Raw genomic sequence first — 19763 nt, 5'->3', positions numbered from 1 at the left:
CGGCCCATGCCGGGCCCCCGAACCCCGCGAAGGAGGCGGGACCGTCCTCGGCAGGACAGGTAAGAGGCCGTCTGGGGGCGCATCGGGAGCGCAGAGCCAGGCGCTGAACCAGGATTGAGCTGGGGCCCCTCTCAGGGATGCGGGCTCTGCCAGAGATCGCGCTAAGTCCATCCCTTCCCCTCACCCTACAGGGTGAGAGGGGCCTGAGGGACTGGGGCTCAGGCAGGCACCTGGGTACCCTGACCCCACACCACCAGGCCTTGACCCCAACCTCAGGCAGCTCTGAGACACCCTACCCCACAAGAAATGCTCACGAGTGTCCAGACTCCTGGTGTCCCAGTCCCCACCAGGGCTCTGCGACACTAGGGAAATCTGAACCAGCTTCTCTAGCTTCCCTCTTCTCCCCCAACCCTGCTCATTAGGGGGACTGCCTCAAGATTTCTTTGCCCTGGAATGACCCTTGGGCCAAGGGATGGGCCAGGCCCCTTAGCACCTATTAAGCCATTTCTCCATGGAAGGAAGGAGGTACCAGAAGATACCTTAATTTTATCCTGTGGCCCTTTTGACTCTCAAGGAAAGAGGCTGGTTTTGCATCACACTGCTTGGTGCATGAGGTCAAAGAGTGGGAGACCCTGAGTTCTGTTGTCTGTTATGTGGCTGAATGCTGGTGACCCTAGACAGAATCTCTATCTGGAGTCCTTCCTCTTTTGGCAAGAGGGAGCTGAATGAGCTCATTCGGGCCTGCAAAGTGCTTCCGGGTCTTCAGAGCAGAGTTCTCTGCGTGCCAGAATGTAGCAATCAAAATAAAGCTGCGTAGAGGAAGACTGGCCTGTCACTGTGGCTGACCACTGCTTTATCCCCATTCTCTTATCCCAGCACAACTTCCCCACCCACCATGGTAGAAAGAGCACTGGGCTAGGAGTTCCTGGCTGGATGCTGGCATCTACTGGCTTTTGGCCAATTATCTGAGCTCTCTGAACCTCAGTTTACTCATCCCTAAAGTGGGGGTAACGTAGCTGCTCTGCTCACCTCAGAGAACTGCCTTGGGACTCCATGAAACCATGTACCTGACTGAAGGCTTGTCGACTGTACGTTGCCATATTGGTGTGAGCTGTTACCACTATTCCTACCACCAGCCAGACCTGCCCTCAGTGACCTGCTCACTGTCACCCTCACCCCCTTTTCTCCCAGCCTGGCTGTGGCTCCCTTTGTCCTTGGCCTCCCTGTGGTCCCAGAGTCAGTGAAACCCAACTTATAAAACTTGAGAAGATAAAAGGGTTCCCTCCTTGTCTACTCTTCCATCATCACCTATAGAAGACGATATAGGGTGAGAGTCTGACTCAGTTTTTATTTTCCCCCCCAAAAAATCACAGATCTAGGGAAACAGCTCCTTGAAGGCAAGGATTATGTTGTTTTTCATCTCTTTGCCTCCTTCAACACCCCACCTCCCCCATAGCACTTGAAAGATAGCAAGGACTCAGTAATTGGGTGTAAAACACAAGAGTAAAGTGTTAAAATATCTCAGAAGAAAAACATTTGACTGGAAGTCAGAAGCCCTGTGTTCTGATCCCAGATCTGCCAATGACTGTCTCAGGCTGTCCCTTCCCTTCTGTAAGCTTTAGTTTTCACTGCAGTAAAAGAAGGTTGAACTAGATGAGTTTTAAGACTCTGAGTTCTAACGTTCTGTGGGGCAATCTGAGGGCTATTCCGAGCCCACAAATCCCTAAGTTCTCCTTGAAAACAGGATACCAGCTTCACAAACCTGATCTGAAGAGTATGTTAATGTCCTTTCAATGAAGAACTGGATTTTATGAATGCAGTGGAATGAGGAAATAAGAACTTAGGAAAAGATATTTATAGTTTTAGTGTTTTCTTAAGATCTCCTAGTCTTCCTTATTTTCCTGGGGAAATCAGGAATGTGTACAGAGTTGCTGAGCTGGGAGGGCTGCTGCCTCCAGGCCAAAAGGCTAGGAAATCACTCCCCGCTAACATCCTTTGTGAGTAGCCAACGGCCAGGGACCCTGTCCTTGGCCATCTCCTCCCAGGGATCCTGCCTGATTAGGATCCCCCACCTAAGAAGACTGAAGGAGGGGACAGTCAGGAAAGATCCATCCCTGGGGAGAACGCTTTTTAATATAAAAACAAAATGAGCTTCTCTGACAATAATTTTCCTCAACTGTGGCAGGCCTGGCTGATGTGCAGGAAAACCTTAGCTAATTGGCACTTGGGGAGGGCTGAATAGGCCATGCCAGTGACCTCCCCTACTTACCCACCACCACCCCCTCCCCCCATGTCAGCACTTTCTGGCTCCCAGCTGCCGGTGCAGCACTGGCAAGAATCAGCTCCTCAGAGTTAATGGACAGTCACTAACCTTTATAACAAAGTGACAGCAGCAGAGGCAGCAGCAGCCGTGGAGAGGGGCTTTATTTTCTGCAAGACTGGTCTGTGGGGGTGCTGGCCTGCTGCTGGGGATAGAACCATGCACCACCCCTCCTTCTACAGCTGTCTGGGTGGACACTCCAGCCCCAGAGCTGTCAGGGTTCAGGGCATCGCTGATCACCAGGCAGGCACATCTGGCTTCTCTCCCTGCAGGGAAAAGCGACCACTGGCTACTTCTTGTGTTCCCCTCCCTCCTGCCCCCTCCCTCTGCAAGACTTCAAAGGGAAGAAAGGAGCCAACCCAGGCACCTGATTGGATGATCTTGGTTATCTGGGGCTGGGGGCAAGAGAGGTCTGAAGAAGAGGAAGAGATGAAGTGAGTGTGTGTGTGTGTGTGAGTGTGTGTGTGTGTGTGTGTGTGTGTGTGTGTGTGTGTGTGTGTGTAAGAGAGAGGTGGAAACATTGAAATACACATATGCAGGCTCCTTCCCCTGGGTGGCACACACAAAATAATAAGAGCATATCTGGAGATATCTGCACATCATTCATTACCTTTGGAGTCAAAGACCAATTACCTTTGGATTCAAAGACAAATTCATTTGTACATCCCAGAGGGACTTCCACCCCCAAAGTACACCACTCCAGGGAGGAAGAAGTGGAAGCAGCAGCCTGCACTTAGGGAAGAAGAAACATTTCAGTTCCTCAAACCTTGGGTATTTTCCAACCCCATTCCCTTCTCAGGGGCTTGGTAGGCATCCTGCCTGGAGCGAGGTCCCTTCTGCTACTAGCCAGGTGGCCATGAAAACTGATCTCATCCCTGCTCTTTGTATCCAGGTTCTCTCTTCTCTTGTCTCCTCCCTTATTCTCTCTTCTTTCTCCTTCCGCAGCTGCCACCACCCCCACCCCAAGCAAACCAAGCAGGGAGCGAGGGCCCCATGCTCTACCTCCCCATTATGTGTCTGTCTTCTGCCATCAGATGCTCTGTTTGCTGTAAGTGGTTGGGAATGAGCTGCTTCAGTAGAGAGACAGGTTGTTTCAGCGAGAATAAAGATTTAATTTCTGCCCGAAAATGGACTAATTTGAGTAGTGGTGCCACCACCTCAATCTTCCCCGCAATTTTCACCCTTGTCAGCCACATTCCCATCCCCCAGGCAGGGGGACTGTGCTCTGAGAGAGAGGCAAGCCAGCGCATGGGGCGCAGGTGGCAGTGGATAGAAAACAGGGTAGACTTTTGTTCTCTAGAAGACAGCGCCTTAGAAGACTTGGGAGCTGAGAAGTGTTCAGCTGCGTTTTCCCTTCCCTGGGTTCCCTCCTCCGCCCTCTTCTCTCCCTTCCTTGCTCTTCTCTTCTCCTCCCTCTCCATAGGCCCTTCAATAATTCTCACATCTCTCTCCAGCCCTGACCACTACCCAAGGCTTCAACTTCATACATTTAATTGCCACATGGAGTTTCTACCCTAGTATCTCAAAGACACTTCAAGACCCAACGCATCCACTTCTCTTTCCCATCTTTCTCTTGCATGTACGTGTGTGTGTGTGTGTGTGTGTGTGTGTGTGTGTGTGTGTGATTTTTCCAGCTCAGTACTTGGTGAGCCTTTTCAATGTAAGTATTCTTTTTTCTTTCAGCTCAGGAAACACTTTCTGCTTCTGTTCTTTTTTTAATCCTCACCCAAGGATATTTTTTCCATTGATTTTTAGAGAGTGGAAGGGAGGGAGGGGAAGAGAGGGACACTGAGAGACAGAAAGGCAGAGAAACATCGATGTGAGAGAGACACATCAATTGGTTGCCTCCCGCATGCGCCAGGATGGGGGGGGGGGCGTTCAGGTATGTGCCCGAACCCACAACCCTTCTGTGTGCGGGCAGGAACTAAAACCACTGAGCACACTGGGCTCTGCTTCTGTTCTTTTAATTATTATTTTCCTACAGTCTTTCTGAAACTCCTACTAGATCAGTGGTTCTCAACCTGTGGGTCGCGACCTCTTTGGGGGTCGAACGACCCTTTCACGGGGGTTGCCTAAGACCATCGAAAAACACATATATAATTACATATTGTTTTTGTGATTAATCACTATGCTTTAATTATGTTCAATTTGTAACAATGAAAATACATCCTGCATATCAGATATTTACATTACCATTCATAACAGTAGCAAAATTACAGTTATGAAGTAGCAACGAAAATAATTTTATGGTTGGGGGTCACCACAACATGAGGAACTGTATTAAAGGGTCGCGGCATTAGGAAGGCTGAGAACCACTGTACTAGATTGATTTGGAACTCTGGGACTCTCATCCACATCTCTTAACTTTATTTCACCTACTTCATCTTTTTGCTCTATACCGTGGGGAAGTTTAGTAACTTTTTCTCTTACATTAAAAAGTTAGTCTTGCCCTGGCTGGGTTGCTCAGTTGGTTGGAGCATTGTCCCATGCACCAGAAAGGTTGCAAGTTCTATTCTGATCAGGGCACATACCTAGGTCATGGGTCTGATCCACGCGTAGGGGTGTATATGGGAGGCAACCTATCAATGTTTTTCTCTCTCTGTTTCCCCCTTCCTCTCTTATTAAAAATCAATAAAAAACATATCCTTGGGTGAAGATTAACAAAAAAAGTTAGTCTTTAACTGTGTTTATTCTATTGCCAACTCTCTCCATTAAATTCTTTAAAATTTAGACAATTATTTTCAATTTTCCAAATTCTTTCATGTTCTTTTGTTGCTCCTTTTTCATAGCAGCCTGTTCTTGTTTTATGTATGCAACATCCCCTTATATATCTGTGAGAATATGAATTCAAAAAATTATAAAGATCTTTTCTATAATTTGGATGTTTTGATCTTATGTCAATTGTTCTATTTATTTAACCCTTTTCTTTTCTTTTCATGTATTCATTATTCCTTGTCCATGCAGACTTATGAATAAAGGAGGTGTTGACTAGCACAGGTAGCTGGTGTGGATTTCCTTGGAAGTTAGGTACAAGAAGGCAGCCAGGGCCTGGCCGGTATGGCTCAGTGGTTGAGTGTCGACCTATGAACCAGGAGGTCATGGTTTGATTCCTGGTCAGGGCACATGCTTGGGTTGCGGCCATAGATCAGGTTCAGGTCCTTGTCCTCTCCTGCCTCCATTTTTACAATAGTCTCTTTACAGGACTCGTAGCCTCCATACCAGCTACCTATGCTAGTCAACACCTTCCTTCATTCATAAGTCTGAATGGGCACCAAGGAATAATGAATACATGAAAATAACATAAAAGGTTGACACTCAAGCACTGAGCAACACCAGCCGGGCCCAGGTCGCCTTCGTTTCCCTAACAGGCCTCTCCCTTGAATGGGAATTGTTCTTACCTCTGGGGTTTGGCGCTGCAGATTTCTTTACCAAGGAATTTCATTTGCTCTGTACCTCCCAGAAATTCCCTCAGTGTTTTTTGGTTCACTGATATCATTCTTTTCTCTTTTCTAATTTTGTTACGATCTTATTCTTTAAAAAAAGAAAGCCCTGTCATTTTGATAGAACCTTAAGAAGGAGAAGAGAGGGTCGTTTGTGCTCAGGCTGCCTTCTTTTTTAAAAAATATTTTTTTTTATTGACTTCAGAGAGGAATGGAGAAGGAGAGAGAGAGAGAAAAATCAATGATGAGAGAAAATCATCAATTTGCTGCCTCCTGCATGCCCTCTACTGGGGATAGAGCCCACAATCCGGGCATGTGGCCCCACCAGTCATCAAGCTGTGACCTCCTGTTCATAGCTCAACGCTCAACCACTGAGCCACACTGGCCGAGCCCAGGCTGCCTTCTTGAACCAGCAGTCTCCCCGTGGAATTTCTGTCTCCTCTGGTGGCATCACCTTCTACTTAGCTGACAAAGTCAGAAAGCCGGGAGTCATTCCTGGCTCCTTCCCCTCCCTCACTTTAGTTAACCACACAGTTCTATTTATTTAGCCTCGTAACTCCTCCTCAGGTATGACTCTCCATCTCCATCCATTTTGCCATAGATCAGGTTCAGGTCCTTATCCTCTCCTGCCTCCATGCTTACAGTAGTCTCTTTACAGGACTCCCAGCCTCCCTTTTCATTCACCTCTAATCCTTTCTACCCGCTGCTGCTAACCAGAGCGCTCTAAAACACAGGTACAACCATACCACTCCCTCCCTACAACTATCATGGGCTCCCCACTGTCCACAGGAAAAAAACTCCGTATGGAGTAGAAGGCCCTCCCCCTTCTCCTGCCTCATTCCCTCAATACCAAGCCACCCTGGCCTCTCCTTCATACCAGCAGCCCATGCTTCTGTGCTGTGTCCTCTGCTGGAAATGCCCTTCCCTCATCTCACCTGGATGACTCATCTTCTTTCTTGAAGACTCACTTCAGATGTCACCTGCTCTGAGAGCCTCTTCATAGTTCCCATCATCGCCTCCACTCCCATCCCGGGATACAAGTCCCTTACCAGTGTCCTATAGCTCTCTGTGTGCTGCTAACACAACTGACTCCATTGTACTGAAATTTCATATTTACTCGTCTGTCTTCCCCACCCCTCCTCAGAGCAGCTACCACTTCTTGTTTATTTTTGCATCCCTCGTAACTGCTCAAGAAATGTTGGTTGTGTAGAACCAAAAGTGTCCTGGCCAGATGTGCTCCATCCATCCCAGACCCTGGAACGTACTTCCTTATGAGGGAGGCTCAGCACACCTCGCTCACTCATTCACTCATGAGGTCAACTGTTTAAGTCCCCGCTCTATGCCCGGCAAGGGGCTGCAAGGATGAGGAAGACAGAGGCAATCCCCATCCTCTTGAAGCTCACAGTCTGGTGAGGGAGAACGATGCTAATCAATGAATCACACATATATAAGTAAAGGCTGTGATCAGCTCTCTGAGAGGAAGAGCTGGAGCCTGGAGAGCAGAGAAGCAGGGAACTTCAATCCAGACTGAGGAGGTAGGGACACCCTCCCTGAAGAAGGGACTTTTGAGCCGGGAGCTGAAGTATCCTGATGTGAGTAGAGACAATACTTCTGAGAAACACGGCTATACAGTGAAGGAGAGAGAGGAGACAGGAGCTGAGGGAACTGGCACTGAGGAAGGATGTTCCAGTTATCTGTGGCTGCCTGACTGCCCCAGAACTTAGCAGCTAAAACAAAAGACATCTTATTATACCTCAGGACTTTTGGGGGTCAGAAAGCCATGCAGGGTTGAGCTGGGTGATTATTCTCTCCCTGTGGCACGCGCTGAAGAGGTCACCCAGTGGTATTCAGCGGACAGATGGGCTGGTTTGGAGAGTCCAAGATGGCTTCACTCGCGCATCTGGCATCTCGAGGATGACGGGAAGGCTGGGCTCAGCAGGCCCCATTGACAGGAGGATCCACACACACCGCCTCTCCAGCATGGCGGCCTCAGAGTAGTCCAACTACGTACAGGCAGCTCGGGGTTCCAAAGGCGGTGAAAGATGCCTGACCTCGTGTCACCCGCTTTGGAGACACAGAGCATCACTTTTGCTGTGCTCTGGGGTTGAAGCAGTCACACCCACTCAGATTAGAGAGGAGGGACCTAGGCCCCCACTTCCCAGTGGGAGGGATGTCAGAGTATTTACAGCCAGGTTTTTTGTTTGTTTGTTTGTTTTTAATATATTTTTATTGATTTCAGAGAGGAAGGGAGAGGGTGAGAGAGATAGAAACATCAATGATGAGAGAGAATCATTGATCATCTGCCTCTTGCACGCCCTTCACTGGGGATCGAGCCCACAACCCGAGCATGTGCCCTTGACCAGAATCAAACCCGGGGCCCTTTAGTCCACAGGCCAACGTTCTATCCACTGAGCCAAACCAGCTAGGACTACAGCCAGGTTTTACAACCACGGCAGTTGATTTATTTTCTAGCAAGGAAGAAAACAATATGTTTAAGTGCTTGTTAGGAAGGATCAGGAGTTGGGAGCTGTTGAAGACAGAGGAGAAAGCAAGGATAATTAATTGCGTTAGCTTCCCGAGACAAACTGAAGCAAAGAGAGCCAAGTTCCCCATGTTCCCTAGATTCTGACTCCCCTTCCTCCCCTTCTTTACCCGACTTTCTCTCTTCACTGCCAGATGCAGGGAGTTACAGCCATGACCCCCAGCTACCTTGGTGGCTTTCTTGCTTATGAAAGCCCCAAGCCATTACAGACAGCCACCATCGCCACACTTCACAGTGTGTACAACAGCTTACATATTATCTGACTTGAAGGTAGTCTCTCGCCTTTTGTTAAAGGTTTCACCTTCTCCCTGATTTTAATCATTCATGTTTCATCTTCTGCCTTACTCGGAAGTTCTTGCTTTGATCTTTCCGTTGAGAGGCATTCTCTCCTGCTGCACTGAGAGATAGCAAGGTGAAGAGTTCAGCTTTTCACAATGGCTCTGCATTTATCTGAATCCAGACCTTAAGGTTATCTAGGCAGCCACCCCTGAGCTACTAAATCACCCCAAATCTCTTAATCTTTTATTAAAGCTCCTTTGTCCCATTCCCTTCGCTGAGGCCTCTGGTTTTTAACCCGTCCAGGATCAAATCCACACAATTTATCCTGACCTTCTATACACAGGTAGGCTCTGAAAGGCATCGTAATGAAAGGTGAGGCTTTGGACTCAATTAAACTTGGGTTCAAATCCAGTCGGTCACTGTTTAATCCTGGGCAAGTGGCTTAACTTTTCTGAGTGTCCGTTTCTTTATCTGAAAAATGGGAAATAATAATAGCTAGCTTCATGCAGTAAACAGTTGCTAATTATAATTTTGTAGGGTTCTGATAAGGGCTGGCCCCACCCCAAGGATATGGCCCAACACCTAGTTAGACATCACACTATCCCTTTAGCCTTTTTAAAATAATAGTGTTCATGATGCCTCTTCCCAGGTATTGTGTGCAACAAACCTGCAGCTAACCTGGAGAACCAGGCCCCACCCTGCAGCTAACCTGGAGAACCAGGCCCCACCCTGCAGCTAACCTGGAGAACCAGGCCCCACCCTGCAGCTAACCTGGAGAACTCGATGCTGTTCAGCCCAGCGTGAGCTCAGGTCAGACAGACCTGGGTCAAATGGGGCTCTGCCATGCTCCAGCTGTGTGATCTCCGGAACCCTACTTAAACCTCTCTGAGCTGCAGTTCCCCCACATGCGATAGAGAAAGGATTAAATGAGATACTGCATTTGAAGCACTTGGCCTGGTGTTCAGAAGCAAGCAAACACTCAGTAAATGGTATCTGACCTAGAGTGGCACTAGGCCCAGTGACTCTGCAGTCATATTCCAGGGGTCACGTCCAGCTCACCACTCACCAGCTGTGTGCCCGTGGGCACCTTGAACTTTCTTATGCCCTCGTGTCTTAATCTGTAAAAATGGAGATAATGATGGCACAGACTTTATAGGGCTACTGTAAGAATTAAATGAGATGATAGACAGCATTTAGAATTGTGCCTGGAACACATAAGAACTTGATAAGTGTGAGGTGTTGGTATCATTATTTTATTCTTTTTCTTTGAACTTTTTTGTATTTTTATATTTAAGGTGCATTGCTAAAAGCAGCATGTAGTGGGATTTTGTTATTATATATATATATATATATCTTTATTGATTTCACAGAGGAAGGGAGAAGGAGAGAGAGATAGAAACATCAATGATGAGAGAGAATCATCAATTGGCTGCCTCCTGCTCACCCCTGACTGGGGAACGAGCCTGCAACCCAGGTATGTGCCCCTGGCTGGAATCGAACCCGGGACCCCTCAGTCTGCAGGCCGACGCTCTATCCACTGAGCCAAGCCGGCTAGGGCAGGATTTCATTATTTTAAAAATCCAGCCCAGCCAGAGTGGCCTGGTTGGTTGAGCATCCTCTGTGCACTGAACAGCCGCCAGTTTGATTCCCTGTCTGGGCACATTTCCGGGTTTCAGGTTTGATCCCCAGTCAGATCACATATGGAAGGCAACCAATTGATGTTTCTCTCTCCCTCTCTCTCCAAAAAATTAATAAAAAAACATATACTCAGATTTAAAAATACTAATAAAATATAAATAAATAAATAAACAAACAAATAAATGACCAAAAAAATCCATTTTGACATGCAATAATAAAAACCATTAATTTTAAGTATGCAATTCAGTGAATTCTGTGAAATACAGTCATGTAACCACTACCACAATCAATCAAAGTACAGAACAGCCCCTCCATTAAAAAAAAATCCTCATGCCCTTTTGCAGTCAGTCCCCTCCCCCAACTCCTGGCTCTTTGCAACCACTGATCTGCTTCCTGTCCCTCTAGTTTTGCCTCTCAAATCCCATATAAATGGATTAATACACTAGGTGACTATCCTTGTCTTTTTATGGGCAATTTTATTTCGTTCACATTCAATGTAATTGTTGATATAATCAGGTGTAAGTTTAACATCTTACTATTTGTTTTCTATTTTGTCTCACCTGTTCTATATCCCTTTTTCTATCTTGTCTCATTTTGGATAGCCAAGTGTTTTTATTATTTCATGTTCCCCATCGATTAGCTTACAGGCTATACATGTCTTCGCTATTTTTTTCAGTAGGTTATCAGAGCAGTGGTTCTTAAAGCGTGGTCCCTGGACCCGCAGCACCAGTAGCACCGGGAACTTGTTACAGATGTGCGTGCCCAGGCCCATCTGGAAGCATACACGGTGAGGGGGAAACCCGCAGTCTGGGTTTAAGGAGTCCTCAGGTGGTGTTGGTACACACTAAAGTGAGAAGCACTGCTCTGAGACAACGCTGGCTTCTGGAAGGCAGCCAGGCTGCGTGCAGAACACCTTACTCCGAGGGACGGAGCGGATTCAAAGCCTGCTTTCTGCCTGCTTTCCGGCTTGCTCCTACCAGAAAGAGGGGTAGCCTAAAGAGGCTGAAAACCGGCACTGTTTTCTGGGTCCCCTCCTCCTTCAGTTTTTTCTCCCCGGCCTCTGATGCTGCTAGAAGAAGGGGAAAGTGGTGCGAAGGGCCAGGCTCACCTCTCTCTGTTTCTTTTTCCTCTGGGGTCCTGCAACCCTGACCCCTCAAATTCTTGCTCCCCTGGGTGCTTCTTCGATGCCCTCATGTTTCCCCTAGCTTTTCTAGCTATTATTGGCAGGTATTGTGTGACCTGAGTTTGTCTGCCACAGCTAGAAGAGGAAGTGCCCATTCTATTTTTATTCTCCCACTAGAATTATTGAGTCAAAATGAGTGTCTGGCACATGCAAAAAGCTCAGTAAGTGTTAAGTTATTATTCTTCTTCTCCCAATAGAATCCCAGGGTCATATTGAGCCGCGCTGTTAAAAAAATCAACACTTTCTACCCCATCCATACATTTTATAGATCAGCAACCTGATGTTACACTATATTATGATTGGACTCAGGTGCAATCAGACTCCAGTGGGACGCTGTAATTGGATTCTAGTGGACTCCTGGATGGCTTCCTGTCCCTGGTCTGAGAGGTGGCAGTGTGCTCTCCATCCCCAAATCAGGGACTGGAAAACCTTAGCTCAGCTCAGTTCTCAGCTGAGAATGAAACAAGCCAGAGCCATCTTCTCTCCCTCTCCTCCTGTGGGGCCCAGACAGCTAGGCCCAAATGCACAATTTGGAGCAATCTGCTTAGCTTCAGAATTTCAGGCATTTCATGTCTGTCCTCTGGACATGTGTGCACTTACACACACACACATGCTCACACACACACACATGCTCACACAGGCATGCTCACCAGGACATAGGCAGGCACACAATACAGCACACACAATCCAAGGGAGCCCGGGCAGCAGAGGTGGGAATGAAAATTGGTCTGCGTTGAAACTGGTCTCTTACCCCAGAGAGCAGGGAGAAGCAGCCACAAGCAACAGGCCAAGAGGTCAGGCCAGGTCAAGGGCAGAGAAGGCTGCCCTGGGGACCTGCCACCTCCTCCATCTGGCCAGAGCTCAGTGCTGGGTCCCTGGGATCAGTTCAGTGAACTCTTGTGTGGCCCTAGCAGTTTATGGGGAGAACATGACCTGGTAGAGAACTGTGGCCCTTGACTGCCACTATGAGCAGGTGCTACAGCCCCTAGCTTGGATGCTTTATGGACGTGGAGGGGTGTGTGTGTGTGTGTGTGTGTGTGTGTGTGTGTGTGTGTACGTGCATACCTATCTGTGTGTGTCAGGGTAGGCTTTGATGCTGTGCTCAGCCTCTAAACCCAGAAGAAACCCTCTAGCCTAGGGAAGTTTTAAACCGATTTTAGATAATTTAGTTCAGAAGAAATCTATGCACTTAATTTGTTCTGGTTTAACAGTAGTACATGCTCGTTGTAAAAAATAAACGTGGAAAACTGAAAAACCATGGTGTAAAAAAGAAAATGGAAGAAACACCCGTGCTCTCACCCCTGGAGGTAATCGCTGTTGACACTTGGCTGGAGTTGAAATTATGTGCACATACCGTTCTTTTCTGCCTTCTCACTGAATCTGCAGTGAGCATTTTCTCCTGTCATTCCTCTTTGTAGACCTGTTGGAAGATCTTGCACCACCTCGTATTGTACCATCATTTATTTAACTCGTCCCTGACTGTTGGACACTCAGGTGGCTTTCGGTTTGTTCTTATTGTGAAAACCCAGGATCATGCATCTTTGTACAATGAAGTGCTGAGAAACCTTGCCTAACGGCACAGTCCAGGAAAGGCTGTGTGACTTGGGTTCCAGAAGCTTAGCTGGATGTACTTTGACCAAAAGAGGTGGTCGGCAAAAGCAGGAGGATGAGCTGGAACCCAGCTGCACTGCCTGCCCTGGACAAGTGCCCTGCAAATGCCCTCACGTCTCCAGAGCCCCAGGGCCTCATTCCTGGCCACAAGCATCCTTCTTTTCCTTCTGGGGGATTGGACAGGTGGCTCTCCCTGCTGAAGCCGGGCAGAGGGCAGGGTGAGTTAGATGCATTCATCTGCTCTGAGGACCCTGGGACTGGTCCTCCCTGCCTCACCCCTGCTGAAAGGCCCTCCGTACCTCTGCCCACATGAATGGCAAGAAGGACCTTCAAGGCTATACACAGAGGGGGGTAAATTAAGACCAGCTGGTGGAGGGGCTGGGGGACCTTTGAGAACCATGTCCTACAATCCCAGAGGGAGGGAAAGATGAGGGGCAGGTGGGGCTGGGACTAGGGCAGCCCAGGGAGAGTTGGGAAGCCCAAGGGTCCACCTGGCAAGTAGCTGTCTTGCCTTTCCTTTGCCCCCCTCATCCTGTTCTGAGAGGCCATGGAGGGAAGGAGAGGACTCTGCTCCTCACTGGGCTCTGAGCCTGCTCGTCCACCCTGGACTCTTGAAAGGTGACAAAGAGAGGGGGCGTTTCACTTCTGTGGGGCTCCTTGGGGCCATGGGATCGTGAATGTTAGTGCCATCATTATCAGTGACCATTTAATTCAACCCTTCTTATTACAGATGGGAAAACTGAGGTGCCAAGTCAAAATGTTAATGGGGTGGTTCAGGAATGGAACCCCGGTGTACCTGACTACCAAACCCATGAGCCTTATGGTCACATAACCTTCAACTCTGCACCCGTGGGTCACATCTGCTGGAGGAGGGGAAGTTATGACAGGCTCAGAAGTTGCCCATGGGGGTCAAAAGAGACCAGTCCTGCTTGGAATTTGCCCAGAGGAGCCCAGACACAAGCCTAGCCCTGCAAGACCTCTGTCATGGGCACTCCCAACTCCCCACCTGCAGGAAGGAACCCTCCACATCCCTGTAGTCTGAGGGGCTCCCTGCATTGTTGACCTCTGGTGAGAAAGGAGGAGGAAGTAGCCAGGCCCCTGCATTCGTGAGCACTGGCGAGCAGTGACCTAAGCTCCACCCCCTCCCAAGCCTGTGTGCCCATCTCTGCGTGTGGAGAAGCTCCTGCCACAGCTGCTCTCAGCCCAAGTGTTACTTGCAGCTGGTTAATGCACCAACAAAGCCCCCAGGCACATGGCAGCCCAATGTCTCCAGCACCATCTGTCCCCTTCCTGGATGAAGAGGCGGACACTTGGGCCACATGCTGGTCTTTGTGCCCCTCCAGGAGTCTCTGTTAGAGAGGCCGCACCTCCCAGGGCTCAGAGCCTGAGGCATGGCAGCCTCTTCCTGCTGCTTTGCCTCCAGGCAGGCCACAGCTCACCCTCCTCCCTCATAGCAGGCCAGCCAGGGAGTCCAGGCCCCCATGGCCACACTCTCAACACTTGGTCCCTCTCCTCCCCTCCCTCTGTCCCTTCCCCTGGGCATTGTTCCTGGGGCATGCTTTGTCTCCAGGTTTCCCAAGAACCAGCTTTCTAGAAGCTAGTCATTTCTCTTGGGGCAGAAGTAGAAATGGCCCTTGGCCAGACTTTGAATTTTTTTTTTAGTTTTCTAAAAATATTTTTATTGATTTTTAGAGAGAAAGGAAGGGAAGGATAGAGTGTACGAGAGAAACATTGATTGATTGCCTCTTGCCCACACCCTGAACGGGGGTCAAACCCATAACCTAGGTATGTGCCCTGACTAGGAATCGAATCCACCACCTTTTGGTTGGTGTACGGGACAACACTTCAACCAACTCAGCCACATCGGCCAGGGCTTGTCCTTTTTTCTTTATCTCCCCACTGAGTCCCAGTTGTCTTCAGTTGACCAGAAACCATGGCAAAGCCTCCTAGATGATGTACTAGTCAGCCCAGCCCTCTCCAAGCCACGCTCCACACATAAACATTGAAAGGCTTCGGGATCCAAATCTCATCCTATCACACCTGCCAAGACCCGTGAAGCCATCTTAGACTCCAACAGGGCTGCATGCCCCACACCCAGCTCACACCTCCCTCTGTACCCTGAACCACACTGCCTTCTCCCAGGCTCTCAGACCTGCCACCCTTTATCTGGCCTCTGCATGAAATGTGTTCCCCCTCCCCTCGCCTTGTCAACTTGTCCTCTTCCTTCAGATCTGTTTAAAAGCCTTCCCTGCACCTCTGTCCTCGCACCCCCTGTGGTACTTCTTGGGGCAGCCGTCTTCTCTATCAGACTGTGAGCTCCGGGAAGAAAAAGTGTGCATCCCTCTTCCTCTCCTTCTTCCCACCTCTCTCACCATCATATCCCGGCATCTGTGTGTACAGCACCTGGCATAGAGCTGATGCTCAATAAATGTGTGTTGAGTGGATACATGAACAAACCAATTCTATGAGGTAGATACAGCTGTTATCCCCAATTTGCAGACAAAGAAATGAAGAAGTTTCTGAAAAGTTGAGTAGCCATGTCAAGGTCCCACCTCTGGTCAGTGGTAGAGGCAGGGTCTGAGGCAAGTCAGACTGCAGAACCCGAGCTCTTAACCCCTTCCAGTCCTGCATCCGGCGCCCTGGCCTCAGTGTCTGTCTGTCTTGTGCTCCCAGCAGGCTCTCTGAGGACTGCCCAGCTGGCCCAGATTCCCTTTCCTGGAGCTGCCCCCAGAACCATGGAGAGTCTGAGTGAGCTGCAGAACCCACTGCTGCCTCGGAACCCCACTCACCTCCACCACCCCTACCCCTACCCCGAGGCCTCGCCCAGCTGGTCCTGCCAGGAGAAGCTCTACTCCTTCCTCCTGGGAGGTGCTGACCCTGCTCGCGCCCACCAGCTCCTGGACCCAGGGTCCCTGCAGCTAGCCGTGGAGGCCTGGTACAGGCCTACCTGCCTCCTGGGGAGGGACAAGGTCAAGGAGCCCAGGGCAGGCAGCTGTGAGACCAGCTTCACAGAGAGCAGGGAGCCCCAGGCTGGGCCCACAGAGTGGTCCACAGAACCTGGCCAAGCAGAAGAGGATGTCGCCATCCAGACTGTGTCCTATGGGGTTCAAGAGGAGCTGCAGGGACAGGAGGACGACCAAGAGGAGGAGGAGGTGGGTACATGTATTTAAAACACAGATTCCCAGGCCCACCGCCAGGCGTTGAGATTAATTAGGCCTGGCTTGGGGTCGCATCTCCCAGGGGCACTTCGACACAACTGCTACCCACACTTTGAGAAACACTAGCTTGGGTTGACTATTTAATTTTTAAATAGCATTTATTGTTCCTGTTTTCTTAATCATATAAGTAATATACAGTTAATGCCAAAAACCACGGAAAGATAACATTATTGTAGTGGGTGATCTTCTAGTCATTTTTTATTCATGTTTTTATCCCATCCTAGTCCCCCAGAGAGATCTTGCAGTGCCTAGTTTTGTAACTTGATTTTTCTCTCTAAGCAACATATTTAGTGTTGCTCCACATAATGTAACCTTTTTACCAGGTGATTTTAAAAGGGTTACGTGGTATTCCATGGTAGGTATTCCATCACTTATTAAGTCAACCTCCTGAGCGTTGGGCATTGTAGGGGACAATTGTTTCCAATCTTTCACAGTCACTACCCGGTGCCGAACATGCCTGCACCTACATACTTACATTCTTTCCTTGTGATAAATCCCTAAAGATGGAATCCATGGGTCATTGTTAAGGGTTTTTGCTAGAGAGCACCGAGCCCAACCTAGACACTTCCATCGAAGCAGAAGAGAACCACGTCATTGCCCCTGGGTGCTCCTGGGCCTGGTCACGAACCCGACTCGTGTTTTGCAGAGTGACGCAACCTCCACAGAGAGCGAGAGTGAAGACAACTTCCTCACGCTGCCCCCCAGGGACCACCTGGGGCTCACCATCTTCTCCATGCTCTGCTGCTTCTGGCCACTGGGCATCGCCGCCTTCTACTTCTCCCAGGGGGTAAGAGCACGTGGGCCCAGGCCTTGGACTCCGGCCACCTTCCTCCACTGCAGGGCTTGGCAGAAGCCTATGCAGGAGGGGGCAGGGGCCTGGTGGGCTGGGGCAGTTGGGCTGGGCATGGGGGTGCCCTCTTTCATCAGCACATCTCTCTCCCTAGACCAGCAAGGCCATCTCCAAGGGGGACTTCCGCCTGGCCAGCACCACCTCCCGCAGGGCCCTCTTCCTGGCCACTCTCTCCATTGCCGTGGGGGCCGGTCTCTATGTGGCTGTGGTGGTGGCTCTGGCAGCTTACATGTCCCACAATGGCCATGGCTAGTGGCCGGTAGGGTCCAGCATCCTGACTCCCCTGCTCCGCCTGAGGGGGCAGTGGGGCTTGAGGTTGCAGACTCTCTGGAAAGCCCTGCCCCTGGAGACAAGTCGTGAGGTGGCTGGTGTGGGAACGCCTCCCGGGCCGCAGCCTGCTGGGCTCAACCTTCACTTCCTCGTGCCCACTGCTCCTGGCCCCAGAGCAGGGCCGGGGCACCACTCTCCAGCCCAATCAGTGTTGGAAAGCAAGAGAGGGTAGCGCTGCCCATCACACCAACCAGGCAGGCCCCACCTCTGGCTTGATGCCAGCTTGGAGCTCAGCCCATTCTGCCCACTCCCCAGAGGGTCTCTGCCTTCAGGCAGCCCACTACCCAACTCTGCCAACCTCTCCACAGAGAAAGAGCAGGAGGTGGCAGGGAGGGAAGGGATGCCTGGTGGACAGGAGACCTGACCCAGGCCTTTCAGCTCATAGGAGTCTCTACCCTGGGGACAGCCTGGCTTCCCCAGTTCCACCATCTGGCCTCCTGACGCCCAAACCCCAGCCAGCCAGGGGGGAAATACACGGAGACACGGGGGCCCCTTGCTCTTTCTGGCTCTGGATGGTGCTTATCCCTCCTGAGGGCTTGTGAGACACCAGAGATTCCAGATGGGCGAGTCCCAGGCATGTAAACTCTGCACCAAGACCAGGTTCTCGGAGCTCCTTGTGCAGGAAGACAGGCAGATGCGATGATCGGGGCCCTGAAATATTGCCGGACACCTGGGCTCCACACTCTGCCCCTGGTCCCTGCCCCCATCATCCTTTTCTGGGCTCCTCCTGGGGGGCCCCAAGAGGGCACCATCCCAGGTAAATGGAGAGAGTGCTACCAGCAGCCCAGCAGCCACTGAGCTCAGGGCCTTGCATCCTACGGGAAACCGGCGAGGAGAAGCCCCACTGAGTGAGTTCGATGAAGGAGTGACACAGGGCTGGCGTGACTGAGCAGCCGGCAGGGATCAGGAAGGCTTCCTGGAGGAGGTGCCCCTCTAGAAGGATGAGGAGAATCTATCTAAGGGGTTTGCTTTCCCATCACCCTTCGTATTCATGGGCAGGGATGTGACAGGAGCCTCCCAGGGGCGTTCCAAGCTGTTTGAATTGTGCCAGGACCACGTGGGCTGGAACCAAATTGCAATCATTTCTGAGGGCTCCACCAACTCAGAGAAGAAGGTTGGGCCCGTCTCTCAAAGACCAATGATGTTTTCCCGCTTCTGAATGCTGGAGGTCAGTGGTGGGCCCCTGATCAGCCTTGGGCTTCTTTGCTGATTCCCCCCCACAGAGTTGCTCTCCCACCCCAGCAACTAGGGATCATCCAGAATTTGAGAGACATACAGGCAGGCAGGAAGGCAGCACACTGGAAAGCAAGCCCGTCAGGGCTCAAGCTATCAGACCTCCTTGTGCATGATCTGGGGCCCTGGTCATTCCCGGGCCCCATCCAGAGCCTGGGACTGTGGATCCACCGCTGACCCAGCTTGTCCCACCGTCCACCCTCACCCCAGGTGTCACCCAGCCCTCCATTCCCTGCATCCCTTGAAGTCCCACAGGCCCAGGATCAGCAGTTTTAATGTCCCACATTGTGTATATTTATCCTTGTAATAAACATTTCTGTAACACCTGGTGCCTGCCTCCACTTTCGCCTGTGTCCAATCCCGCTTCACACCCATCTGCTGCTCCTGCCCCCAGCGGCCCGACTCCTGCCCTCTGTGGGGGAGGAATGGTCATGGTGTACACTGGCCCCCGGGCCGCCCCCTCTGGATTGAGTTTCAGTTGCTCACAGCAGCAATTTGCTTGAGAGCATTGAGACCGCCTTCCTCTCCTGTCTTCTTCCTCACGCCCCTGTTGTGCTGCCTGCGGTCATCTCCCAGTAAACTACCTGCAATTGAATCTTTGTCTCTGGGTCAGCCTCTGTGGGAACCCAAACCAAGACACATACATGCATGTACACATATAGTAGCATAGATGTGCACACATGTGCACATGCCTGCACCTATGCACATGCACACGCATACATGCAGGCACAGGCGTGCAGCCATGCACACACATGCACACATACCGTGTGCACACATTCAGTGCGTGCACTTTCAAGGGGTGAAGAAGACGTGGTGACTGAGGAGTCTTCCCGGGCCTGCCTGCTCTGCGGTCAGCACGTCACCAGCCTGGCTGGGTCCCGGAGTGGACAGTGGGCAGTGCACACTCCAGTCCAGGCCCTGCTCGGGTGGGCAGGCTGCCTCACAGCCAGGACAATGCCCGCCTCCTTCCCACCCCTTCAGAACAGGGCTCCAGGCCTCCAGAAAAGGGAGAAGCCAGTGATCGCCTATGTTCAACTTAGTCCTGCTACCTCCTCCTTTTCACCACCCCCTCCTCCCTCACCCCCAGCTGCAGATTCAGGCTCTGCGGGAGAAAATGGA

At 50.5% G+C, this 19763-nt stretch overlaps 1 protein-coding gene across 3 annotated transcripts; it reads left to right on the top strand.

Moving 5' to 3' along the window:
• Positions 1 to 6: 6 nt before the first annotated feature.
• SYNDIG1L (synapse differentiation inducing 1-like) lies at positions 7 to 19173 on the top strand. Of its 3 annotated transcripts, none has more exons than XM_005883564.2 (4): positions 7 to 59; positions 15690 to 16165; positions 16878 to 17018; positions 17176 to 19173. In XM_005883564.2, the coding sequence occupies exons 2-4, from the start codon at positions 15749 to 15751 to the stop codon at positions 17332 to 17334; spliced, it is 717 nt and encodes a 238-aa protein (XP_005883626.1). In that variant the 5' UTR covers positions 7 to 59; positions 15690 to 15748; the 3' UTR covers positions 17335 to 19173. The 3 variants fall into 3 exon arrangements, with proteins under 3 accessions (XP_005883626.1, XP_005883625.1, XP_005883624.1); XM_005883563.2 differs by having other exon boundaries at positions 15687 to 16165; XM_005883562.2 differs by lacking the exon at positions 7 to 59 and adding an exon at positions 2661 to 2754 and having other exon boundaries at positions 15687 to 16165.
• The last annotated feature ends 590 nt before the right edge of the window (positions 19174 to 19763 follow it).

Source organism: Myotis brandtii, unplaced genomic scaffold, assembly GCF_000412655.1.
Source record: "Myotis brandtii unplaced genomic scaffold, ASM41265v1 scaffold793, whole genome shotgun sequence".
Taxonomy (NCBI): Eukaryota; Metazoa; Chordata; class Mammalia; order Chiroptera; family Vespertilionidae; genus Myotis; species Myotis brandtii.
Note: the sequence above shows the minus strand (reverse complement) of the source record. Positions and strands in the feature narration are given on the sequence as shown.